Source organism: Microtus pennsylvanicus, chromosome 11 (genome assembly GCF_037038515.1).
Source record: "Microtus pennsylvanicus isolate mMicPen1 chromosome 11, mMicPen1.hap1, whole genome shotgun sequence".
In the NCBI taxonomy this organism is placed as follows: Eukaryota; Metazoa; Chordata; class Mammalia; order Rodentia; family Cricetidae; genus Microtus; species Microtus pennsylvanicus.
In genome coordinates, this window is record NC_134589.1 from 36,183,161 (window position 1) to 36,206,036 (window position 22,876).

Consider the following 22,876-nt stretch of genomic DNA (forward strand, 5'->3'; position numbering starts at 1 on the left):
ACCACAAGCCACATCTCTAGTCCTGCAACTTCTTGCCGACCAGCATGTGAAGTTTGGTAAAGAGGCAACTGAATCTACTTTTTAAAAAGAATTCCAGCCAGAGGCAGTAATAGTACAGGACCACAGGACTACAGAACCACACCTGTAGTCCCAGAAATTGGGAAGCGGGAGCAGAATCACTTACACACAAGCTAAACCATCTTGTGCACACAGGAAGACACAGGTACAAAAGCAAACTCTCCTTAGTACTTTATAATATGCTCTTAACCTTTGAAGGGGAGGGAGGGCACTGGAGACGGATCCTGGGTAGGAAAGCAAACCCACTACCCTTCCGGTCAGGTGCTGGGCAGCAGAGCTACCTTCCAGCCCAAACGCTGGTTATTGCAAAGAGGATGTTGATGTGGTTTTCATTTATTAGAGTGCACACCAGCGTCCCCGCCTGCCTTCAGCTGTTCTTCATATTGTCCTTTCCTTAATGAAATATGATCTAGGTCACCTGTCCACGTCACAGTTGTATCTAGCATCACAGCCCATACAGCTATGACTATAACTGTAGATGGCTTCAGTGAATACGTATATTTTGGGTTTTTTTTCTTTCTTTCTTTCTTTTTCTTTTCTTTTCTTTTTTTTTTTTTTTTTGCAGAGACCGATTAGCACACTTGCTCTATTTTCAAGGTAATTAAGGGTCTAGAGACCCCTCAGGTATTAAGAGCACTTGCTACTCTTCTAGGACCAGAGTTCCATTAGCAGCAGTCAAGTCATAGCTCCTGTAACTGGGTATCTGGTACCTTCTTCTGGCTGTTGTGGGCATTCAGCATGCACATAAAAACAGAGAGATGCTTAAATTAAAAAAGAATAAATACAAAAGTAAGGCTGAGTGTGGTGACATATGACTTTAATCCCAGCATTCAAGAGGCAGGGTAGATGGATCACTAAGTTCCGTGCTAGCCAGGGTTAAAAAAAAGAGCAGGAGACAAAGCTCCAGCTAAGACCTCTGGCTGCTGTTAGGGAGGAACCAGGTTTGATTCCCAGCACCTATATAGTGGCTCCCAACTGTATGTAACCACATTTCCAGGGTCTGTAACGCCCTCTGTGGCACCAGTTGTACAAGTGGTTCACAGATACACATGCAGACAGAACAAACACACACAAAATAATAAAGTGTTTTTTAAAGATATCAGAGGTAGGTATAGATGCAGCTTTCACTGATTAACAAGACTGTTTTCCAAAGACTTCACATCAATTCACACTTCCACCAGAATGTCTGAGGGCTCTTCCTGTTTAACACTCTAGGCAGTCTTTAATGTTGGCCATTCTGATAGCATTTAAGTCAACCTCTGGATATGCCTGTCACACGCCGAGCACCCGTGAAGCCAGGGGATTGCCAACCGCCATCCCGAAGGACGCCTCTTGTGCAGATGCAGATATGACAGTGCAGAATAGAAATGAGATTCAGACTCTCAACACCTCTGAAGAACATAAATCCTTAACTTAATTCCACCCTGATACACAGCGATTACAGTAACGCTGTGCTGATAGACTGGAAAACTCGAGGCATCCATCGCGTAGACGATAAACACACCTTAACACACTTAAAGGAACAGAAACCACACACTACCCTCTCACCACAATGGAACTACAGCAGAAATTAGTAACAGCAAGACATCTGGAAAATAACAAAACACTAGCGAGATTAAGCAACCAAATTGTAAACAACACACAGTTCAAAGAAGAAAGTTTCAAAATTTTTAAAAACTATTTTGTTTATGGTTTGTTTTCTGTTTTTATTTGAGCCAGGATCTCATGTAGCCCACACTGTCCTTGAACTCCTGACCCTCAAAAATGTTGGGATTACAAGCGTGTATCACTATGCTGAACTTTAAGACGTTTTTAACTAAATGAAAATAAAAACGCCACTAACTAAATGCATAGAGCTGACAAACGAGTCTTTCATTGAAAAATCTCAAACTACCTATGAAATAAAAACTAAATCAAAGCAAGCAGGCACAAATAAACATCAGTTAGAGGGGAATTCAATAAAATTGAAAAAAAGGAAATCAACAGGGGAAAGCATCACTGAAGCCAAAAGCTGGTTCTGGGAAAAGATAATAAAAATTGTAAAGGTTCTAACCAGTTCAAGAGAGAGAGGAGGACACGTCACTACCTACAACCAGGCACTGGAGGGGCAGATGGAGGAGATTGTAGAGCTCAGGACTATCCCGGGCTATGGAATGAGACCCAGCCTCAACTCTGAGGGCTTCCTGGTGTGGTGGCATAAATTCTAATCCCAGTACTATGGAAGCTGAGGTAGGAGGACTGACCTCAAAACCAGGGGGAAATGCACAGCGAGCTCAGGTGAACAGGATGCAGCTTCTGTAAATCCTCCACTGAGCTAGCTCCCGGCCCAACCCTCTAGTGAGTGAGGCCGAGGTAGGGTGTAAGGGCACTCAGCTGGCCATCGAGCCTGTCTCTGCCTCTGCAGCACAGGAACTACAAGTGTACACCCAGTTTTTCCATGGATGTCTGGGATTTAACTTGGGGCCTCAGGCTTGCGTCGAAAGCAGTGAGCTATTTCCCTGGATCCAAAGAAAACCTGAATTTTTAAGTGAGCCATGAGACTTGGAAAACAAGAAGAATTTCTCAGGTTTCTCTCAAGCACATTTTGCCTTAAATCAAAACCTCTATTCATCTCAGAGTCATCTAGTTTAGTGGACAGTTCTAACTCCACCTGAGGAAGGCTTGGACAGCAAGCCAGCTAACATCTGTGTTCCTTCACGCTATATTCTTACTGACCAAATCACACACTGTGGGAACTAACAAAGCAGAGTATCTACAACACACACCTAAAAGATCGACACCCTAACAGTTTACTTTAGTAGAAAATAAACTGGATTATGTTATGTTTATATGATATATAAATCTGCTACCTTAGAATTGCCTAGAAATAAGCAAAATAACTTAAATAGCAAAGTGACTGTTGTAAGAGTGTATGTTTAAAAGCAGGTGGCACATAACTAATATTGAGACTTTAACCAAGGATGTGTTTGTTGAGGGAATAAATGACAACAGGCTGCACCTATCTACTTTAATGTTTAGCAGGCTACACCTGTAGCCCACTGTTCTTTAAATTCTGTTGTGAATATTTAATATCTACAGACACGCTCAAATACAGGTGTGTTGGTGCACACCGCTAATCTCAGCACTATGAAGCAGAGGCAGGAGGATCTATCAGTTCCAGTCCAGCACAGTATACTGCCAATCAGGGCTACACAATGAGACCCTGTCTCAAAGAACAAGATTGCTGCTGGAGAGATGGCTCAGTGGTTAAGAGCTATTCTTCGAAGGGACCTGGGTTCAATTCCCAGCACCTACATGGTGGCTGATAGCATTTTGTTAACAACAGTTCAGCAGATCCAACACCCTTTTTTGGCCTCTATTGGCACCAGGAACTCAAGTGGTGCACAGACATGCATGCAGACACAACAGCCAACACATAAAACGAAAATGTAAAAATTTTAAAAATTAAGTAAACATTGGCTCACCTACTGTAACAGTCACAGCACTGTCCCTGGAGGTGTTACTACCCTGAAGGAGGAGTGGGGGGAAACTACTTTCACCCTAATTCCTGTGTAAACGTAAAACGACTTGAAAAAAACTATAATTTAAATGTATACAGAATAAATGGGAAATCATTATAATTCCCAAATTTAATGTTTTCCCTAAGAGCAAAAAGGGAAATGGAGAAATGAAAAAGCAAACACTGCGAGAAACTGAAGGAACGCAAAGAAACGCTTTCTATTTAAGATCTTCAGTTCTGGGGCTGCAGAGAATAAGAGCGCTTGTTCTTCCAGAGGACACGGTTTCATTCCCAGCCCCACAGGGTGGCTCACAACTCTGGCTCCAAAGGACTGGATGCCATCTCCTCAACTATGTAGGCACCAAGCATGTACACGGTGCACACACAAGCATGCAGGTAAAACATTCATAAACATAAAATGAATAAATCTTAAAAAATATTTTAATTCAACTCCTAAAACAACAAAAATACTCAGAAACTCCAAATAAATATACAACTGTATCATTATTAATATAAAAATGATAATAATTAATTCTATACTAATCAAACTGAATAAAACTACTTAAAAGGAAAACTGTAACATAATGCTTACCTTGAGAAGTAACAAAAACCCTTTTCATTAGGGAGAAATGGATATGGCATCATATCAGCTTAATAACTCAGTTACAAAGCCAACATGGCCAGCCATGGGTGGGCATTTACCTATAACGCCAACTCTAAGGAGTACAAGGCAGAAAGACCAGGCTTTCGAGGTGACAGAAGAAGGGAGGTTTTAATTAGCTATTAAGTAGCCAGAGCACCCACAAAGGAAATAGTAGGCGCCCACAGCTTCTGCCTGCGCTAGTCCAGCCACCTTGACGCTGTACGTCAGTCCTTAGTGTCCACAGGGTCATCTGCATTCCAACACCATCTCAAAGCAGCTGTGGGGACATCTGTACTGATCACAGAGGCTTTTTACTTCTCTGCTGTTGCTATAACACTGTGCCTAACAGCCATTAATATTGGACTGATATTGAACCATGCATCATAACCTAAAATAACTTAAAAGTACTCAGGCTAATATAGTTGGTTATATGCAAATACTATACAGTTTTTATAAGAGAGACAAAACTGGGCTGGCCGTGGCAGTGCACGCTTTTAATCCCAGCACTCGGGAGGGAGAGGAGGTGGATCTCTGTGAGTTCGAGGGGCCAGCCTGGTTCACAGAGAAAGTTCTAGAGCAAGCTCCAAAGCTACAGTGAAACCCTGTCTCAAAAAAAAAAAAAATACAGAGAGAGACAGACAGACAAAAGTATCTACAAGTTTTATATATACTGGGGAAGAGTATGGTATCTTGGAACTAATCTTTCCATGAATCATAAAATTACAATTTCACTTTAAAGATTAAGGGAAAAAGGAGAAAGACTGATCTCAAGTGTCCCACCTCAAAAGACACAGGCCTTTCCTACAGGTCTCAGCCAGGCATAGTAGCACTGAAGTGTACTACTCAGCTAGGGAGGCTGAGGCAGGAGCATCACCACAGCTCAGTAATTTAAGATACCTGGGCATAAACCAGGCAGTAGGGGCACATGCCTTTAATGCCAGCACTCAGGAGGCAGAGGAAGGCGGTGCGCTGAGTTCGAGGCCAGCCTGGTCTACAGAATTAGTTCCAGTACAGGCTCCAAAACTACAGAGAAACCCTGTCTCGAAAAACCAAAACAAACAAACAAGCATCACAGTGAGAAGCCACCTTGAATATCAAGCTAGCATCTTTAACTCGGGAGGCATTTTGCTTTAACCAGGCCCCACCAGTGTTTCATGTTACAACAGCGCTGGCTCGATGGTTTCAGAGCCTTAGACAGAAGATTTTGAAGAATGCATTCCTAACAGCCATGGGCAGTCCTTCTGCAGGCTCCTACAATTAGGGGCAAGAGGGGAAGAAGTCTTCTGTTGTATTTTTGCCGCCAACCACAAATGATTCAGCTGATGCCAAGTGTCAGTGTCTCCATAACAGACTCTGTTTGCCAGCAAGGAAGAAAACACAAACCGCAGAAACCACCTAAAATGTGGATTTGTGAGAACTTACAACTTAAAGAACAGATATTTGCCGACCACATGAAGGAGACAGCAAGCCAGTCTGTGTTTTGGTCTTGATACTAAATACAAAACACAAAACTTGAAGCAAGAAGGAAGCGAGTCTCAGGAACAGTATGAAAACCACAGAACATAAATAATGAAAGGAACTTGTAATTATATTTTCATACTTCCAAATTTTCACACACATGGAAGAAGCACTGCGGCAACGTCAACCTTTTCCCTTCGGCCTGATTTTCCAGAGCAGATGAGAGAAGAGCAGCACAATGCTGCCCTTGGCTGCGCAGCTGACCCAGACAGGGCACTTCAGCCCCCGCTAGGACTGCAGCACCCAATCTAAGCACCGCTCGGGCCTTTGAAGCTGCTCTAATGGTATCTTCCATTTGCAGCTAACACTTCTGTAGCCAAAAGATCTTCCTTGGGGGTAGATGTTAATGCAAAACCACTCAGACAAGCCGACACTCGCGCCTGCAGGCGGACTGGAAGGTGCTCAGAAGTCAATGTAGCACCATTACAGAGAGTGTCGGCCTAGCAGCTGTCATAAACACTTCGCCATCACTCAGGCACACAAACGCGATGGCCTTTAATTCATTCTTTTACTACATCTTGACTGGGATGAATCTAAAATACACACTGAGAAGAAGACGACAGACAAGAGAGATTCCATACTGCATCAATTTAAGATATGTTTAAAAACTGCAGAGCTAATCTGTGGTCAGGACAGAGATTGTCTTGTCTGCTGGGGAGGCGGAACACTCACTAGGAAACTTCATAAAAAGAAAAGAAAGTCCTTAAAATTTCTTCCAGTTAAGCTTCACTTGCCTGTGTGCATACATGCACAAGGAAAAAGTAATCAAATTATAAACTTTAGCCAGGCGGTGAGATGCATGCCTTTGATCCCAGCACTGGGGAGGCAGAGGCAGATGCATCTCTGTGAGTTCACGGCCAGCCTGGTCTACAGAATGAGTTGTGAATTCCAGGAAGTCAGGGCTACAAAGAGAAACCCTGTCTCAAACAAAAAAAAAAAATCCTATAAACTTGAGATTTGTGTATCTTGTAGTATTTAAGTTATATAAACTATATTTATATGTCAAAAACAAACTGATACTCCAAATAGCAAAATCTATAAACTATCAATCCTTAAAAAAAAAAAGACACAGAGGAAGCTTTTACAGGCATATTACAACGCAACAGAAACCAGTCTGAAATGGCTCCTTCAATTCTGACATTTGGCACATGCAGTCATGTACCACCAACACAGATGCCGTGCTGCCCCCTTCCAAGGTGCCCCGGTCCTGGAGCAGTGACACGTTGCTGTCCGACGCTACAGAGGTGACACATGTCACTGCATATTTATCAATGCCCAGGGTAGACAATAACGTGTGAACTCAGGTTCTGAGACCACACCGGCATCACTCTGGTGTAGAATGTTGGTGCAGGGTGATCACTGTGTATGCATGGAGCACACAGCGACTCTATACTTCAACTCAGTTCCACTTTCTCAAAAAGTTAATAAATACAGCTAGACATGGCTGGGCACATATGTTAACTCCCAACACTTTAAGGCAGAGCCATGCAGATTTGTAGACCTCCCTAGACAGACAGTGGAGCTGAAACATCAAGCTTCTAGTTCAAAGTGAGACTCTGCCTCAAGGTAACAAAGTGAAGAAGCAACTGAGAAAGACATCCCATGTTCTCCTCAGGCCTCTGCATGTACTCGCAGGGAGACACACTCAAGAGCATGCACCAAACCTCCACATACAAATAAACATATATGCTCAATCGTACCACAAGGACATGTGCTCAACGATGTTCATAGCAGCTTTGTTTGTCATAGCCAGAACCTGGAAACAACCTAAATGCCCCAGGACGGAAGAATGGATAAGGAAAATGTTGTACATTTACACAATGGAGTATTACACAGCAGAAAAACATAATGACATCTCGAAATTTGCAGGTAAATAAATGGATCTAGAAAACATATTGAGTGAGGTAACCCAGACCCAGAAAGACACATATCATATGGACTCACTCATAAGGGGCTTTTAGACATAAAGCAAAGGGAAAAAAAAGCCGACAATTCACAATTCCAGAGAACCTAGACAACAATGACAACCCTAAAAGAGACATACATGGATCTAATCTACATGGGAAGTAGAAAAAGACAAGATCTCCTGAGTAAATTGAGAGTGTGGGGACCATGGGAGAGGGTTGAAAGGGAGGGGAGAGGAGGGGAGAGGAGCAGAGAAAAATGTATAACTCAATAAAATCAATGAAAAAATGTAAATAAATAAAGGTGCACACCACTAAATAAATAAATATGTAAAAATTAATTATCCATACATATTCCTGGAGAGCAAAAAAGCTCTCATGCAAGAAATATCCCAATTTAGGGTATATTTCACTTGTAGAATGTTAACCAGACTACATCAAATCAGCCAGAAAAGTTAGATTTCTCATGGATTTCTCTAGAAGACTGCTCTAAGAAACATACTACAGGGGAAGGAAGGAATGAGAACAAGGAAAAGGACAATGTATGAAGGTGTCATAAATTAAACCCATTACTTTGTATGCTAACCTAAATCTCAATAAAATATATAAACTAATAAAAATTTTAACTATATTATAGAGCCAGGCACGGTGACAAACCCCTATAAGGCCAGCTTTCGGGAGGCATGCGCAGGACAGCTGCTAAGAGTTTGAGAACAGTCTTGATTAGAGAGAAGTTTCAGTTCAGTAGTATGGGTGGACTAAACAAATTATTTCAACAGGGTCCCTCGTTTCTGCTTTGTATTCAGTGTGACACCCAATGAAGACCCTTCCATCATTCCTCCTTCCAGAAGGTAAAGAACAGAACAAACAAAATAAGCCCTGTTCTCAACACAGGCACTGGAACCTGAATGGGCTCCAAACCTCTGCTTACCAGCGTACTCAAATCACCAACTTAATATTACTCCCAAATGAAACCTATAAAAATGTTTCCTGGCTAACAATCTCAACGTGGCAATGTCTATTGCCATACAGCTTCTAATAAATAATGAACTAATTGGTCTTTACCTCAAATATGCCCTCACGGGTTTGCTCTCAGGATTTTGGTATGTAAAGCTGCTTTAGGGCTGACATTTCCTGTGTCTCATAGGTCGGTGTACCAGTGACACCTAGTGTCCAATATCAGAAGCACACGCAAAGCTCCAGAGCACAACCAGCACCTTCCAACTACTATAAAGAATATTATTTCATGAGTCTATTAAAATAGATATTTGTAAACACATTAAGAAAGCTTAGTAGCCATTTAAACAGAGAGCAAAAGGTACAGAAAAAAATCCGCAGTTTTACAAAGGTATTTTGGAGACTTTTGGGTTCCCGTGTGGATCTGGACATTGAGACCAGGGTAGATCATGTGAGTACAAAGCCAGTGTTCTCCGGCCACTTGAGCAGTTTTTGTTTTCAGACAGGACTTGGTACGATTACCAGGGCTGGTCCGGAACTGCCAGAGCATCTGCGATAACAGACCTAGCCCAGCAAGCTCAGGAGATTTTATTTTTTGTTCTTTTGGTTTTGTTTGTTAGTATTGAGACAGGTTCTTACCAACTACTGGACGCTGACTGCAAACTCGGCAATCCTCTGCCACGTCTTAAGACACTGGGCGTGGTAAAAAACCCTGGACCCTCCAGTCCCAGACCCCTGGGCAGGTGGGATCACAGGTACAAACTCTCACACCCACTTTATGTGAGCAAACATTTAAAGGAGAACCCTTCATAACCATGTTAAAATATATCATATAGAATTTTCCCTCAATTTTTTACATATAAATGTGAATGGACTAAATTTTATTTCCTCAAATGTGAATGCCATTCCCGGGGAAAGAGAGCTGGAGCGGTGGACAGGGTGGACAGGAGTGCTCACTCTGCAAGCACGAGAGAAGCTGAGCTCCAGTCCCCAGCACTCACATAAAAAGGCAGACATTCTGCGCGTGACTGCAGAGCAGGGCAGGTACAGGAGGATCTGAGCACTCGCTGGCCAGCCTACCCCAAAAAAGGCAGCTTCTGTTAGTGAGATGTCCTGGTAGACACCCAAAGTCCTGCTCTGGCCTCTGAATGCAGACACGGGCATGAGTACCTGCACACTCACACACACAGACACACACATGTACAAACACACATGCACACACACACACAAATTTATTACTACTATCAACATCATGATTCCATCTCCTATTACACAGCACCAATCCTAGCTGAGACGCTGGGGATAACTGACTTCTCTTCTAAATCTCTGGTCACTCAGGTTTTTCATGATCCTCTGACAACAAAACTCAAGTCTAATGCGGGGACAATGAAGACTATTGACAGACTAAGAATGCGCTGGGGTGTGGGGGAGTGTTCAGTTTGTTCTGGTTTGTTGATACATAGTCTCTTCTGTAACCTACGCTGGCCATGAACTTGCAGCAATCCTCTTTCCTCAGCCTCCTAAATGTGGGGATTATATACCTAAGACATAAAACTCGGCTCTTATAATAATTTGATTTTTCCTTACTTTTCATCCTTGACACTACAAGATCAGACTCTATTAACAGCAATGTCTTAGTTACTTTTCTATTGCTATGCCAATAGAAAACACCATGGCAAAACACCATGACCAAGACAACTTATGATGCATATGCAGGCAGTAGCTGATATCTACATGATGCTACACACGCATGATGCATATGCAGGCAGTAGCTGAGAACTACATGATGCTACACACGCATGATGTATATGCAGGCAGTAGCTGAGAACTACATGATGCTACACACGCATGATGCATATGCAGGCGGTAGCTGAGAACTTACACATGATCCATTCGCACAGGCAAAGAAAACTAAGTGGGAATGGTGTGGGCTTCTGAACCTCAAAGTACACCCTCGGTGACACACATCCTCCAAAAGGCCACACCTCTAATCCTTCCCAAACAGCTCCACCAACTGGGGATCAAGTATTTAAATATGAGCATATGGAGACCATTCTCTATCTAACCACCACAACAACCATGAGAATCTGTTCCTAAGAATGAAGTCCATAGTACCAAAATTCACATTTCCACCCTCAAAATTCAATAACCTACTCTCATACCCACAATTACCTTTTAACTGAAAATATGTTTCAATAATTATAAGGGAGTTCTTTGAGTTATACAAAATAAGATAGTGTCTAGGAATGTGCTCAGTGATATAGGACATGGAAGGCATCCACCAGGTCCTGGATTCAAACCCAAGTACACGAACGGTGGTGGGGTATAGTTAGTTACAGAATGCTGGCCTAGCATGCACAAGGCCCTGACACTGTGTAGTGCAGGCCTACAATCTCAGCAGGAGAGGCAGAAGTCCAGGGTCATCGGCAGAGACAAAACCACCCTGAGCTACATGAGGTCCTGTCTAAAATACCCAATAAGAAAAGAAAATCAGGGCTGGAGAGATGGCTCAGAGGTTAAAAGCACTGGCTGCTCTTCCAGAAGCAATAAGTTCAACTCCCAGCAACCACATGGTGGCTCACAACCACCTGTGATGAGATCTGGTGCCCTCTTCTGCCATGTAGGTATACATGCCAGAAGAACACTGTACGCATAATAAATAAAGAAATAAATATATCTTTAAAAAAAGAAAAATATCTTAAAAGGACCAAGTACACAAATAAGTATCATTATAAAGATTAGAAAATGCCTAAATACATTTACTGTCCTAATTATGCCCCCATCCAACTGGAAAACTCTTGACAATGCTTTTCACACATTTAATGATAGCACAAGTATGTGAACTCTTTCTCTTCTATCTCACAAAGAAACATCTATAAACCAAACATAACTAGATGCTGTACAGTGGCAAACAGATATAGGCTTGCAAATAGTACAGGTACTGCAGTCTGCGTTTAACTTTGTTGTGGGTGAGGACCGTGGTCCACACATTTAAAGCAAACTCGCTATCCTGCCACTGATATCTGCTCTGCACACAGCTTTCACTTCTAGAATTATCATTGTCTATCTCTGTTCAAAGTCCTGCAATATCCTCTGAGACTCGGTGGCGGTGGGCACCTCTGGGCATGGAACTCAGTAGTAGAGGAAAAACCTATTTCTTTCTTGTTTTTCAAACATTTTTTTAAAACAGGGTTCCTCTGCATAGCCCTGGCTGTCCTGACACTCGCTCTGTAGACCAGGTAGGTTGGCCTCAAACTTAACTCAGAGATCCGCCTGTCTCTGCCTCCAGAGTGCTAGGATTAAAGGCGTGCACCACCACCTGCCAGATGAAAAACACATTTCTTGATAGGGAAAACATTTGTGCAGAACATTACTAAAAGACATATAAGGAAAGACAAACAAAACAAGTGCTCAATGTTGTAAGTCATCAGGGAAACACTAAAGCTAATTAAATTCTCAAGTTATCATCTACCAGAATACCAAAATTTTGAAGATGGATGACATAAAATATTAGCAAGGATGCAGAACAATTCATACATGGTTACAAGCGATATAATATGATACAGTCACCTTACAAGTTTGTTACACAGACCACATTCCAAGTGAATGAATCAGCAAACCCACACAGGTAGCTATCTAAGAGAGGTGGATGTACAGGTTTACAAAAATATTTAGAGCCGGGCAGTGGTGGCACACACCTTTAATCCTAGCACTCTGGAGAGGCAGAGGCAGGCTGATCTCTGTGAGTTCAAGGTCTACAAAAGCTAGTTCCAGGCCAGGCTTCAAAGCTACAGAGAAACCCTGTCTCGAAAAAAAACAACCTGGGAGTTCTGCTCAGTGGGGAACACCTGCTTGATATGCATGTGGTTCTAGGTTCAATCCCCAACACCTCATTTATTTTCTTTTTAGTAAGCGAGCGAGAAACTTTGATGGAATTAAAAGCAATGGAAAACACGACTGTTTCTCAGAAACAGTGTAGGAAAACAAATGCTGCACAGGAGGTAACTCATCAGGGCACAGGAGACTCCACAGCAGGCAAACGCAAGCTACCGTGGGTACCATGAGGGCACTACTGCAGGGCAGACGGAGCGGGGCCAAAGCCTGAGTTAATCTGGGACAGGGAATTTCGTGAATAATGTCATGTGTCAGGTGAAGCCAGAAGCCAGATTCTGAACCCCAGGAACTGGAGTTATAAGCAGTTGTGAAAATAAGTGGGTGCTGAGGACCACACCTTGGTCCTTCAAGAACAGTGAGCACTTTTACCAAGGAACCAATCTCTGGAGCCCCAGCATAACAAACTTTTAATGGGCCGGGCGATGGTGGCGCACGCCTTTAATCACTCGGGAGGCAGAGGCAGGCGGATCTCTGTGAGTTCGAGACCAGCCTGGTCTACAGAGCTAGTTCCAGGAAAGGCTCCAAAGCCACAGAGAAACCCTGTCTTGAAAAACCAAAAAAAAAAAAAAAAAAAAAAAAAAAAAAAAAAAAAAAACCTTTTAGTGGGTGTACATGTTTTCTCCATAAAAAAAAGTTTCAACTTTGCTCTATATGCAAATTTTTAGAAGTCCGTTTGATGGTACCAAAGCTTTAACCCACTAGAACCATAAAACACACTCAACCGACCTGCCTGCCTCTGGAGTGGTGGGATCCAAAGTGTGTGCTGCCACTCCCTGCTCACAGCCTCCTCTCATTCCTCATGTGGCCACAAAACTTGAGCTAAGACCCCACCCCTCACTGCTCCTCATGATCTGAAGCATATTCCCAACAGTGTTTGCACTGCCCTTGAATGCACCTCCTTCAGTACCTACCTATCTGACTGCTCTTCACGTCTGCTTGTATGAGTCTCTGAGAGCCTGCCAGACAGCACCTATAACACCCCACCTACCATCACACTACCCACCATCTAGGCATTGTCGCTGTGTAGACCAGGCTGGCCTGGAACACAGCAATCTGCCTGCCTCTGTCTCCCAAGTGCTGACATTAAAGGCGTGCGCCACCACCGCCCAGCCACTGATCACCATCTGACACAGAACACACATTCAATAACCCTATTCCTCATCTTCCAATTACCAAGAATAGAAATTCCAGTATCAGAATGCTCCTTGTTTTCCCAGAACTTTCAAGACAGCCTGGGGTGTAATGGACAATCAATAAGTCATTGCTAAGTGAATGAGTTAATGAATGAGTAGGGAAATATAAATGGCTCAGCTTTACAAGAATGCAATTTGGCAAAGCTAACAAGGACCTTACTTATATTGATCTCCCAAAATTACATAACCATAGAGATATTTATCTCAATATTCCTGAAATTAAAACAACAAAATTAGAAATCTAAACAATGTTTCATTATAAAGAAAAGACTTTCTGGAGGCTGGCCTCAGACTTGCTCTGTAGCGGAGTATGACCTTGAACTCTGTTCCTCCCGCCTCCTTCTGAGGGTTGGGAACACAGGCACGCCCCATCAAGCCTGGATTTTGAGAAGTGTGGGGTTTTTTTTACATAATCTGACTCACAGAACTCAAAAAAAATTGCCAAGGATGACTTGAAAGTCCTGGTATGGACTCTACCTCCCAGGCACTAAGATTGCGGGCAGGAGTCACCTGATCCGGTTTATCATTTGATCTCAACTGACTCTAACTTTGGGGGGCGAGGGGGGACTAGGCAAGTGCTATACAATGGATGCAGGCCCTTGGCCTTTACGTAACATTTAATTTAGATACAGGGCCTCTTTCTGTTGCCCAGCCGAACCATCACACCCAGCTTAACTGACAAAATCCTGTTCCTGAATTCATGCCCCTTCCTGCTCAGATCTCCTGCTTTTCTTTGATTTCCACTTTCCTTCCGTGTGATTTGTGTTTACTGGAGGCTCTCTCCTGCTAGCTCTACAACCTCTCAGCCCCTAGCTGTTATGCCCGTGCTGTGTATCCCAAACATACAATCCATACGGAAAACCATTTAAACCCTCATAGCTCTCAGCACTAACTCAATCGATGTCTAAGACTAGGAGAAAAATATCACAGAAGACGGAGTATTGACATAGTTCTAGGCCAGCCTGGGCTAAGACAACCAAGGCAGGGAGGGGACAAGAAGAGAGGCCACATACACCAACATGATAAACACAATGAACAAATGTTCTTTCTTCTGTGTTTCTTCTGTTTTCAAACAAAGGCTCAGACAGTACTCAAACTAGCCTCATAGCCAAGGTTGGTCTTGAACTCCTTCCTGAGTCCTGCCTCTACCTCCCAAGTGCTAGATTACAAGTGGGGGCCACCATACCCAGTCATTTCTTTGTATGATACAGCAGACACACTGACTGAAGAGACATGCAAAATGACAGAAACAGCTGGTTGGTGGCATGGGAAAGCAAAGGCAAGTGGGAGTCCAGGCCAGCCAGAGTTAAATGGCAAGACCATGATCCATAAGACTCGCAAAAACGACAGAAACCAGCCACAGAGACAGAAATGCTTAGTTCTGCCATGGTGTGATTCTCACTAGCTAGACCCTAGACATCCCCTCACCAGCACACAGTTTAGGGGGCTAGGGAGATGCTGCTCTCTGAGGACTTACTTCCCAACACCAACATGACACAGCACAGCCATCTGTAACTCCAGAGCCAGAGTTTCCGCAGCCTTTGTTCCGGGCTCCGCTGGCACCAATATACAGACAAAACACCTCTACACATAAAATTCACTTTAAAACTCAAGCTTAACCTGGTTTACCTGGTTTTCGGTGGGAGTCAGGGGTTAACTGTGGCCCCATGCTTGCTATGCAGGAACACTACCACTAGGCAATCCTCGGGCCTATTTATACTCTTATTCGGAGACTCACATTTGGGATAATAACGTAAACTCAACACCTGGAAGCCAGGCGTGGTGGCCCAAGCCTTTAATTCTGGCACATGGGAGGCAGAGGCAGGTGGTTCTCTGTGAAACCAGTCTTCTCCACAAAACAAGTTCCAGAACAACACAGAAAAAAAAAAAAAAACCTGTTTCAATAAATAAATAAATGGAAAGAAGCAGAAGCGGTGTCTGGATATGTCTGAATATGTCAGGATATGGACTGAAAGGCACTGTGACCTGTCATCAGCTAAGATTGTGAAAGTCAGTTTCTTGAGCAGCATAGCCCCACTGTCTACGCTAGGACTGCTGAACAAATGCCTTCTGGGTACATGCTGAGATGGTATAGTAACCACTGAGACTGTGTGCAAGTCTACCCCAGCCTTTCACAAGTGGAAATAGCTCAGCAACAGAGTGTCGGCCTCAGAGGCACGGCCCTCATCAATCTCCAGACTGTCAAAAAAAAAAAAATTCACAAATGAAAATAAGAACTAGGGCCCAGTGATGGTGGCGCGCGCCTTTAATCCCAGCACTCGGGAGGCAGAGGCAGGTGGATTTCTATGAGCTCAAGGCCAACCTGGCCCACAAGAGCTAGTTCCAGGATAGGCTCCAAAGCTACAGAGAAACCCTGTCTTGGGGCAAAAGAAAGAAGGGAGGGAGGGAGGGAGGGAGGGAGGGAGGGAGGGAGGGAGGGAGGGAGGGAGGGAGGGAGGGAGGGAGGGAGGGAGGGAGGGGCAAGCAAAGAAAGAAAGAGAGAGAAAGAAAAAAGGAAGAAAACAAAGAGAGAAACAAAGAAAGAAAAGGGAAAAAGAAAACAAGAACTAAATTCCTGTCACGGTCGTTTGCTGCTGTCCTTCTTGGGAAGCACAGCTGTTGGCCTGGGCTGTGGGTCTGCCATCAGGACAAGCTAGACAGAATGAGCAGTCCACACTCACAGCAGAGCAGCCTTCTCACCTAAATGAGAGTAACCGTGGCCTCACAGAAAGTGCTACCTAGGATAGCATCCTAGAAGGACACCAACAATTCCAAAAGCAGACCAAAGAACACAGCGAGTTTGCTCTCCCTCTGCCTACAGGGACCCAGCTCACCAGCATGCATAGATGATTACCCAGGCCTGCCCAAATACAGCTGGAGAGAAAGGAGGATTAGATACTTTTAAGAAATTCCAAGAAGATACAAGCTACCTTTGAAACTATTCAAAGTAACACCTCTAATTATAACCAAAACAAGTGGGCGGTCAGGGCCACCTGAGTCTCATCAAAAGAATGTGCTCCATCCAGCCAACGCCCCTAAGCCTTCCAACCATCTCGGGAAAGCCACCCCTTACAACCTGCCTGAAAACAAACAGCATGTGGAGCTCAATGTATTATTGGGACATTAGTACATTAGTTTAGAAAATATTACACAGCCCTATTAGTATAGAAAAGTTACACGAATGAAACCACTCCCTCAGGTCAACCAGAGTGCTTCCTCTTGACAGGTTACAAGTCAACAGCCTTGAAAACAACACCCGACCCACACGGCTAAGGCGCTGGGGGATTTATTCTCCTTACTTAGGGGGTGGGGTGAGTGAAAGAAAAACTTCTCCAACCACAAAATAAAGCTTCAACCCTACACGTGTGCTATGACAGTCACAGGACCAAAACAGCACCACAGTACATAAACAATTTGTGAAACTTTTATTACATTTCTTGATTTATTTGTTGGGCATGTGTGTGGAGATCAAAGGCCAACTTGTGGGAGTTGGTTCTCGCCTTCCACCATGAACTCAGGTTGGCAGGCTTGGCAGCGAGCGCTTTTACTGATGAGCCGTCTTGCTGGCCCATAAGCAAATTTTTCAAGTCAAATGTTGAAGTAATACAAGTGTAAAGCTTTTGTTATAATGTCATTTAGGCCAAATTCTATTCTGTGGAGGAGTGGTTCTCAACCTTCCCAATGCTGCGACCCTCTGAGACCATTCCTCACACATGGTAACACCGCAATCATAAAGTTATCTTTCTTACTACTTCATAACTAATTTTGCGACTGTCATGAATATTACTGTCAATACATGATATCCAGCCATCTGCTATGCAATCCCCAAAAGGCTCATAATCCACAGTTGAGAATCACACTCTACAACATCACAACTTTCGTTAAATCTGAAGTAAGATATTGCTAACAAATGTTTTCATGAAAAATCATGTTACCCAAGGGAACAATAACAAAAATAAAACTAAAATGCCTGGCCCTTTAGTCCCAGAACTCTTCCAAACTCCATGTGTAGTTGACACAAAGCCACCTGGAGGCTGAGGATCGAGTCTTGCTCTGTAGTTCCAAGCCACTTCTCATCCCACCTACATCACAGAGGGGACCATCACTACCCATAAGATCTTCATATACATGAAAGGGGTTAGAGGGCTGGAGATGTATATAGTTCAGAGGTAGCGCTGTTGCCTACCACACAGCTAGATACAACCCTCAGCATCACCTAACAACAGGAAAAAAAATACACACACACACACACAAGTATACTCCATTACTGACAGGGCTGGAGATGTGGCTTGGAGGTTAACAGCACTTGCTACCTGCTGCTCTGCTAGGACCTGAGTTTGAGTACCAGCACCCACCTGGTCACTCCAGCTCCAGTGGATCCAAAAGCCTCTTCTGGCCTCCTAAAACACCCACCCACACAAGGCAGACACCCACCCACATAAGCAAAAAAAACAAGAACCAAAAACAAAATCTAAAACTATAAATGCACTCAGCATTTTTGAGACAGGGTTTCTTGTAGCTTTGGAGCCTGTCCTGGAACTAGCTCGTGTAGACCAGGCTGGTTTCAAACTCACAGAGATCCGCCTGCCTCTGCCTCTCTGCTGGGATTAAAGGTGTGCGCCACCACTCCTGGTCTGCACTCAGCATCCTTGAGCTCTACTATAAGGAATTTACCCCCACCAAAGCAAGTCAGTGTGTCCCACATCTATGATCAGAGCACTCACGCAGATGAACAGGATTGCTGGGAGTACAAAGTCAACAAGTATACAGTAAAATCCTATTTCAAAGGTGGGAGAGAGTGTCTCTACACAAATACTCAGGCATAAAATATACCTTTGGAGGCAGGTTCAGTGGCCCACATTTGTGATCCCAGAATTTGAAACAAGAACAAAAGGACCGCCCACAAACCTGAGGCCAGGTGAGCCCCAAAGAGACTGCCGAGACTGTCACAGATGGCAAAGGCTGTCTCAAAATACCAAAGCCATAGACATCATACATACATACATACATACATACATACATACATACATACATACATACGTATACCTCTGTTCAAGTTCATTACATCATTATACTGCTTTTGAAATAGCATCTCATTAGGTTGCCTAGACAGGCCATGAACTTGCCATCCTCCTGCCTCAGCCTGGTAAGTGACTGGATTACAACCCTGTAACATGTGACCCAATAGTATAACACTGTAATGACAAAATTATGGACATTTAAAGTATTTGTATTAGGGAATAGTAGTCATTTTAAAAATCAGAATAATAGATGATGTAGCTATTCAAGTCCATAAAAGACCCCCTGAGCAGTGACATTACAAAAGAAACAGTGGGAAAAAATGACATCTTAAAATTTGCAGGCAAATGGATGGATCTAGAAAACATCATATTGAGTGAGGTAGCCCAGATCCAGAAAGAAAAATATCATATGTACTCACTCACAAGGGGCTTTTAGACAGAAAGCAAAGAAAAACCAGCCTACAAATCACAATAAGAGAGACTAATCTACATGGGAAGTAGAAAAAGACAATATCCCCTGAGTAAATTGGGAGGCTGGGGATCATAGGAGAGGACAGAAAGGGAGCCGGGAGGAAAGGAGGGGAACGGAGGAAAATATACAGCTCAATAAAAACAATTTTTAAAAAAGGTGATTTATTGAACAGCCAATTAAAAGCATATGGTAAGAAATTTAAGCAGCAGAAAATATGTGTGTATATATTACATATTAAGAACTATGTATGCAAATTTATGTATCTGAACTATATGTATATTTCTCCTATAAAAAAACAGCAAACTTCATAGCAACAAATATAGATAGCTCTAAGAATAACTCACAAAATAAATGAAAGTGGTTTGTTTTTCTTTTTTGGGTTGTTTTTTTTTTTTTAACCAGGATGGCCTCAAACTCACAGAAATGCCTCCAGAGGATTGGGATTAAAGGCATGTGCCACCTCCACCTGGCTTAACTCAATATTTTAATGACTTTTATTTTACATGTATTAATAATTATTTTTATGCATGCATGTCTGTGCACAACATACATGCCTGGTGCTCTCAGAGTTCCAGACAGTTGTGAGCTTCCATGTGGGTGCTGGGGATTGAATCCAGGAGCTCTGGAAGAGCAGCCGGTTCTCTTAACCACTAAGCCATTTCTCTAGACCCTAAAAGTTTTATTTTAATTCAACTGGTACAAAATTCAAAGGAGGATACTAAGGGTAAAAACTGTCTTCTAGTTCTCTTATCTTCAGGAAATCAGATTTCTACTTTCTGAGGTATTTTTATACATTTTTTTTAATTTCCTTTTTTTGAGACAGCATCTCTTTATGCAGCACGGCTGGCCTTAACCCGGAGCTCCTCCTGCCTTTATCTGTGATTAAAGGCACAGACCACTATGTTAGACTCTTTGTTAAATTGTATTTACTATTTTTATCTGTGTATGTATGTAGACAAGACTGCATGTGTGCTAGCCTGTGCATGTAACATGGAGTAACTGTAAAAAGGGGACAATTTGCAGGAGTTAGTTCTCAGCTGCTATTGGGACTTGGGTGGGGTGGGGGCTCTGAACTCTAAGCCTCTCAAGTTGTAAGGCTTAGCAACAAACTGCTATTGAGCCATCTTGTTGGTTCATGTCAATGTTTTCACACACACAAAACAGCTGATATATTATGCTGTAGAATAATCCTTCTGTTCACTGTAAATTACGCTGACTTGTTTAAGAAAAAAAGTTGACTGGCTAAGAGCTGGACAGGATAAGGTTAGGTAGGGAAACCAGACTAAGGAAACTGGGAAGAAGGGCAGAGTCTGAGGAGTCTCGAGAGACACGGTGGGAAGCAAGATGAAAGAAGGTACAGCCACATAGCAGAGGGTAGATAAGAAGTATGGGTTAATTTAAAATGTAAGAGTGAACTAGTAACAAGCCTGAGCTATCAGCTGAGCATTTATAACTAATGTTAAGTCTCCGTGTTGGTTGTTTAGGAACTGGCAGGCAGGAAAGAAAAGTCCACCTGCAATATTGTTAACATTTTCTAATTACAAATCTTTTCTCCAAGTCTCAGTTTATTCTTCTGTAAATTAGAAAACACAGGCCTGGAGGGATGGCTCAGCCGTTAAAGGCTAGGCTCACAACCAAAAATATAAGAAAACACAGAAACAGCCCCCTCATTTAATAGTATTACCCTAAATAAAACTGACACCTTGCATAAACCATAAGTCCCACAACTGCTCAACTCACTCGTCCTTTAGTGGACCAGCTTTCTACGTGCCTCATTCCCACTGGCTCTCCACAAGGCCTTAGTAATGTATAAACACATCTGCAGAGCTTAGGCTGAGCAGCAAGGAAGCCCTTGTGCATACTCACAGGGATGCCCCAGACTTGCATGCCGTCACTGTAGCCGATCATAACCAGCAGAGGGGGCTCATTTCCAGTGCTATGCAGTTCATGAAATTCTAAATTCCGTGATGTATCTGTATTAGGATTAACAAAGAAGCAAATAAAAAGGCAGCATGAACCAAGAAAACTACTCATTTACCCCATCAATGCAAAGATTCAGTTACAATAATAAAAGCAGGGTTCCGGAAGGATGGCTTAGTAATTAGGAGCACTTGCTGCTCTTCCTGAGTTAGGAAGAGCACCCACATCAGGTGGCTGACAGCCATCTGTAATTCCACCTCCAGAGCGTCCTCTGAAATGAGGGCATTTGCACATACTCATACAGAGACATATACACATAGTTAATAAAATAAATCTTTTTTAATTAAAAAAAAGGTCAGAGGCCAACATAATATCTCTGGTCGTAACCCCAACAGGTGGGAGGCTGAAGCAGGAAGATCGCCAAAGCCAACCTGGTCTACACAGTAATTTCTAAGCCAACCTAGCTACACAGTGACACCTCATCTCAAAGGGAAAAAAAGGGTTGCTTTTTTCTTTGTTATACTGGTGATTAAACCTCACACATGAACCTCACACACGCTAGGCAAGTGTGTCAATGCTGAGCTGTATCCCCAGCCTGCTTTTCCTTTGTGGGTGTGAGAAAGGCAAGAGCTAAATTGCCCAGGCTAGCTTTGGGGGTGGGCATAGATTCATAGTAACATTTGTAAACAGCCAAAAGATGGAAACAATACAAATGTTCACCAATTGGACAATAGCCCTATTATGGTACAAAGAGAATGGAATATCATCAGCAAGGGAGAAGAATGAATTACTACAGACTGCAGCGTGCTGAGGACTCTCACTTATAAAATACTACATGTGGAATGTACTGAACTCTAGGAGCTGGGGATACAGGGTGGGGTAGTTAAGTGACAGACTGGGCCTCACCGGCCTTATGCCCGGGGGTTCAATCCCCAGGACCAGGAAAAAGTCCTTGTGCACTGTCGTTGGGAACCTGGAATAGTACAAGCACTCTACATAGCGAAGACTTAGTTCCTCAGAAAACTAGACTGGGAGCCGGGCGGTGGTGGCGCACGCCTTTAATCCCAGAACTCGGGAGGCAGAGGCAGGTGGATCTCTGTGAGTTCGAGACCAGCCTGGTCTACAAGCGCTAGTTCCAGGACAGGCTCCAAAGCCACAGAGAAACCCTGTCTCGAAAAACCAAAAAAAGAAAAAAAAGAAAACTAGACTGGGGTACTATATGGGACCCAGCTATTTCCCTTCTGAGTATGGGCCAGATAGAACAGAAGCAGAGTCTTGAGACAGACACCAATGGAGACAGCGATGGCTGTTCACAGAATTAAGGGCTGTATGGGACCTTGAGGGACAGCCCTAGACTACCACCTATCAGGAAGCTGAGGAAGGATGACTGTCACAAGACAAGCCAGCCTGGACTACGTGTAAATTCAGGGCCAACGGGCAATAGTAATAAAAAGTCAGTCCAAGGCTAAGGATGGAGCTCAGTGGGCAAGAGGCCTAAGGCTCAATCCACAGCGCCCCAGAAAGTTGCCATGGAGACAGAAGAATCAAAAGTTCAAGGTCATCTTCAACTACCTTCAGGCTAGCACGGGCCACGCCTGCCTCAAAAACAGGCAGCTTATCCAGTTGGAAGACACATTTAATTCCAGTACTAGAGAGGCACAGTAAAGAGAATCTCTGTAATTTACTGGCCAGCATGGTCTACGTACTGAGTTCCAGGCCATTCGGAAAATCTAGTTCTTGGGAAGTAGAGGCTTGAGGTTCAGGAATTCAAGGCTAC

At 43.3% G+C, this 22,876-nt stretch overlaps 1 protein-coding gene across 10 annotated transcripts in view; it reads right to left on the reverse strand.

Moving 5' to 3' along the window:
• Positions 1-22,876, reverse strand: part of Bcas3 (BCAS3 microtubule associated cell migration factor) — a 499,936-nt gene that overhangs the window by 461,102 nt on the left and 15,958 nt on the right. For all 10 annotated transcript variants that reach the window (XM_075991231.1, XM_075991234.1, XM_075991235.1 and 7 more), the window contains exon 5: positions 21,046-21,152. In XM_075991231.1, the coding sequence (XP_075847346.1) occupies positions 21,046-21,152 (107 nt within the window). The remainder of the gene's footprint in view (positions 1-21,045; positions 21,153-22,876) is intronic.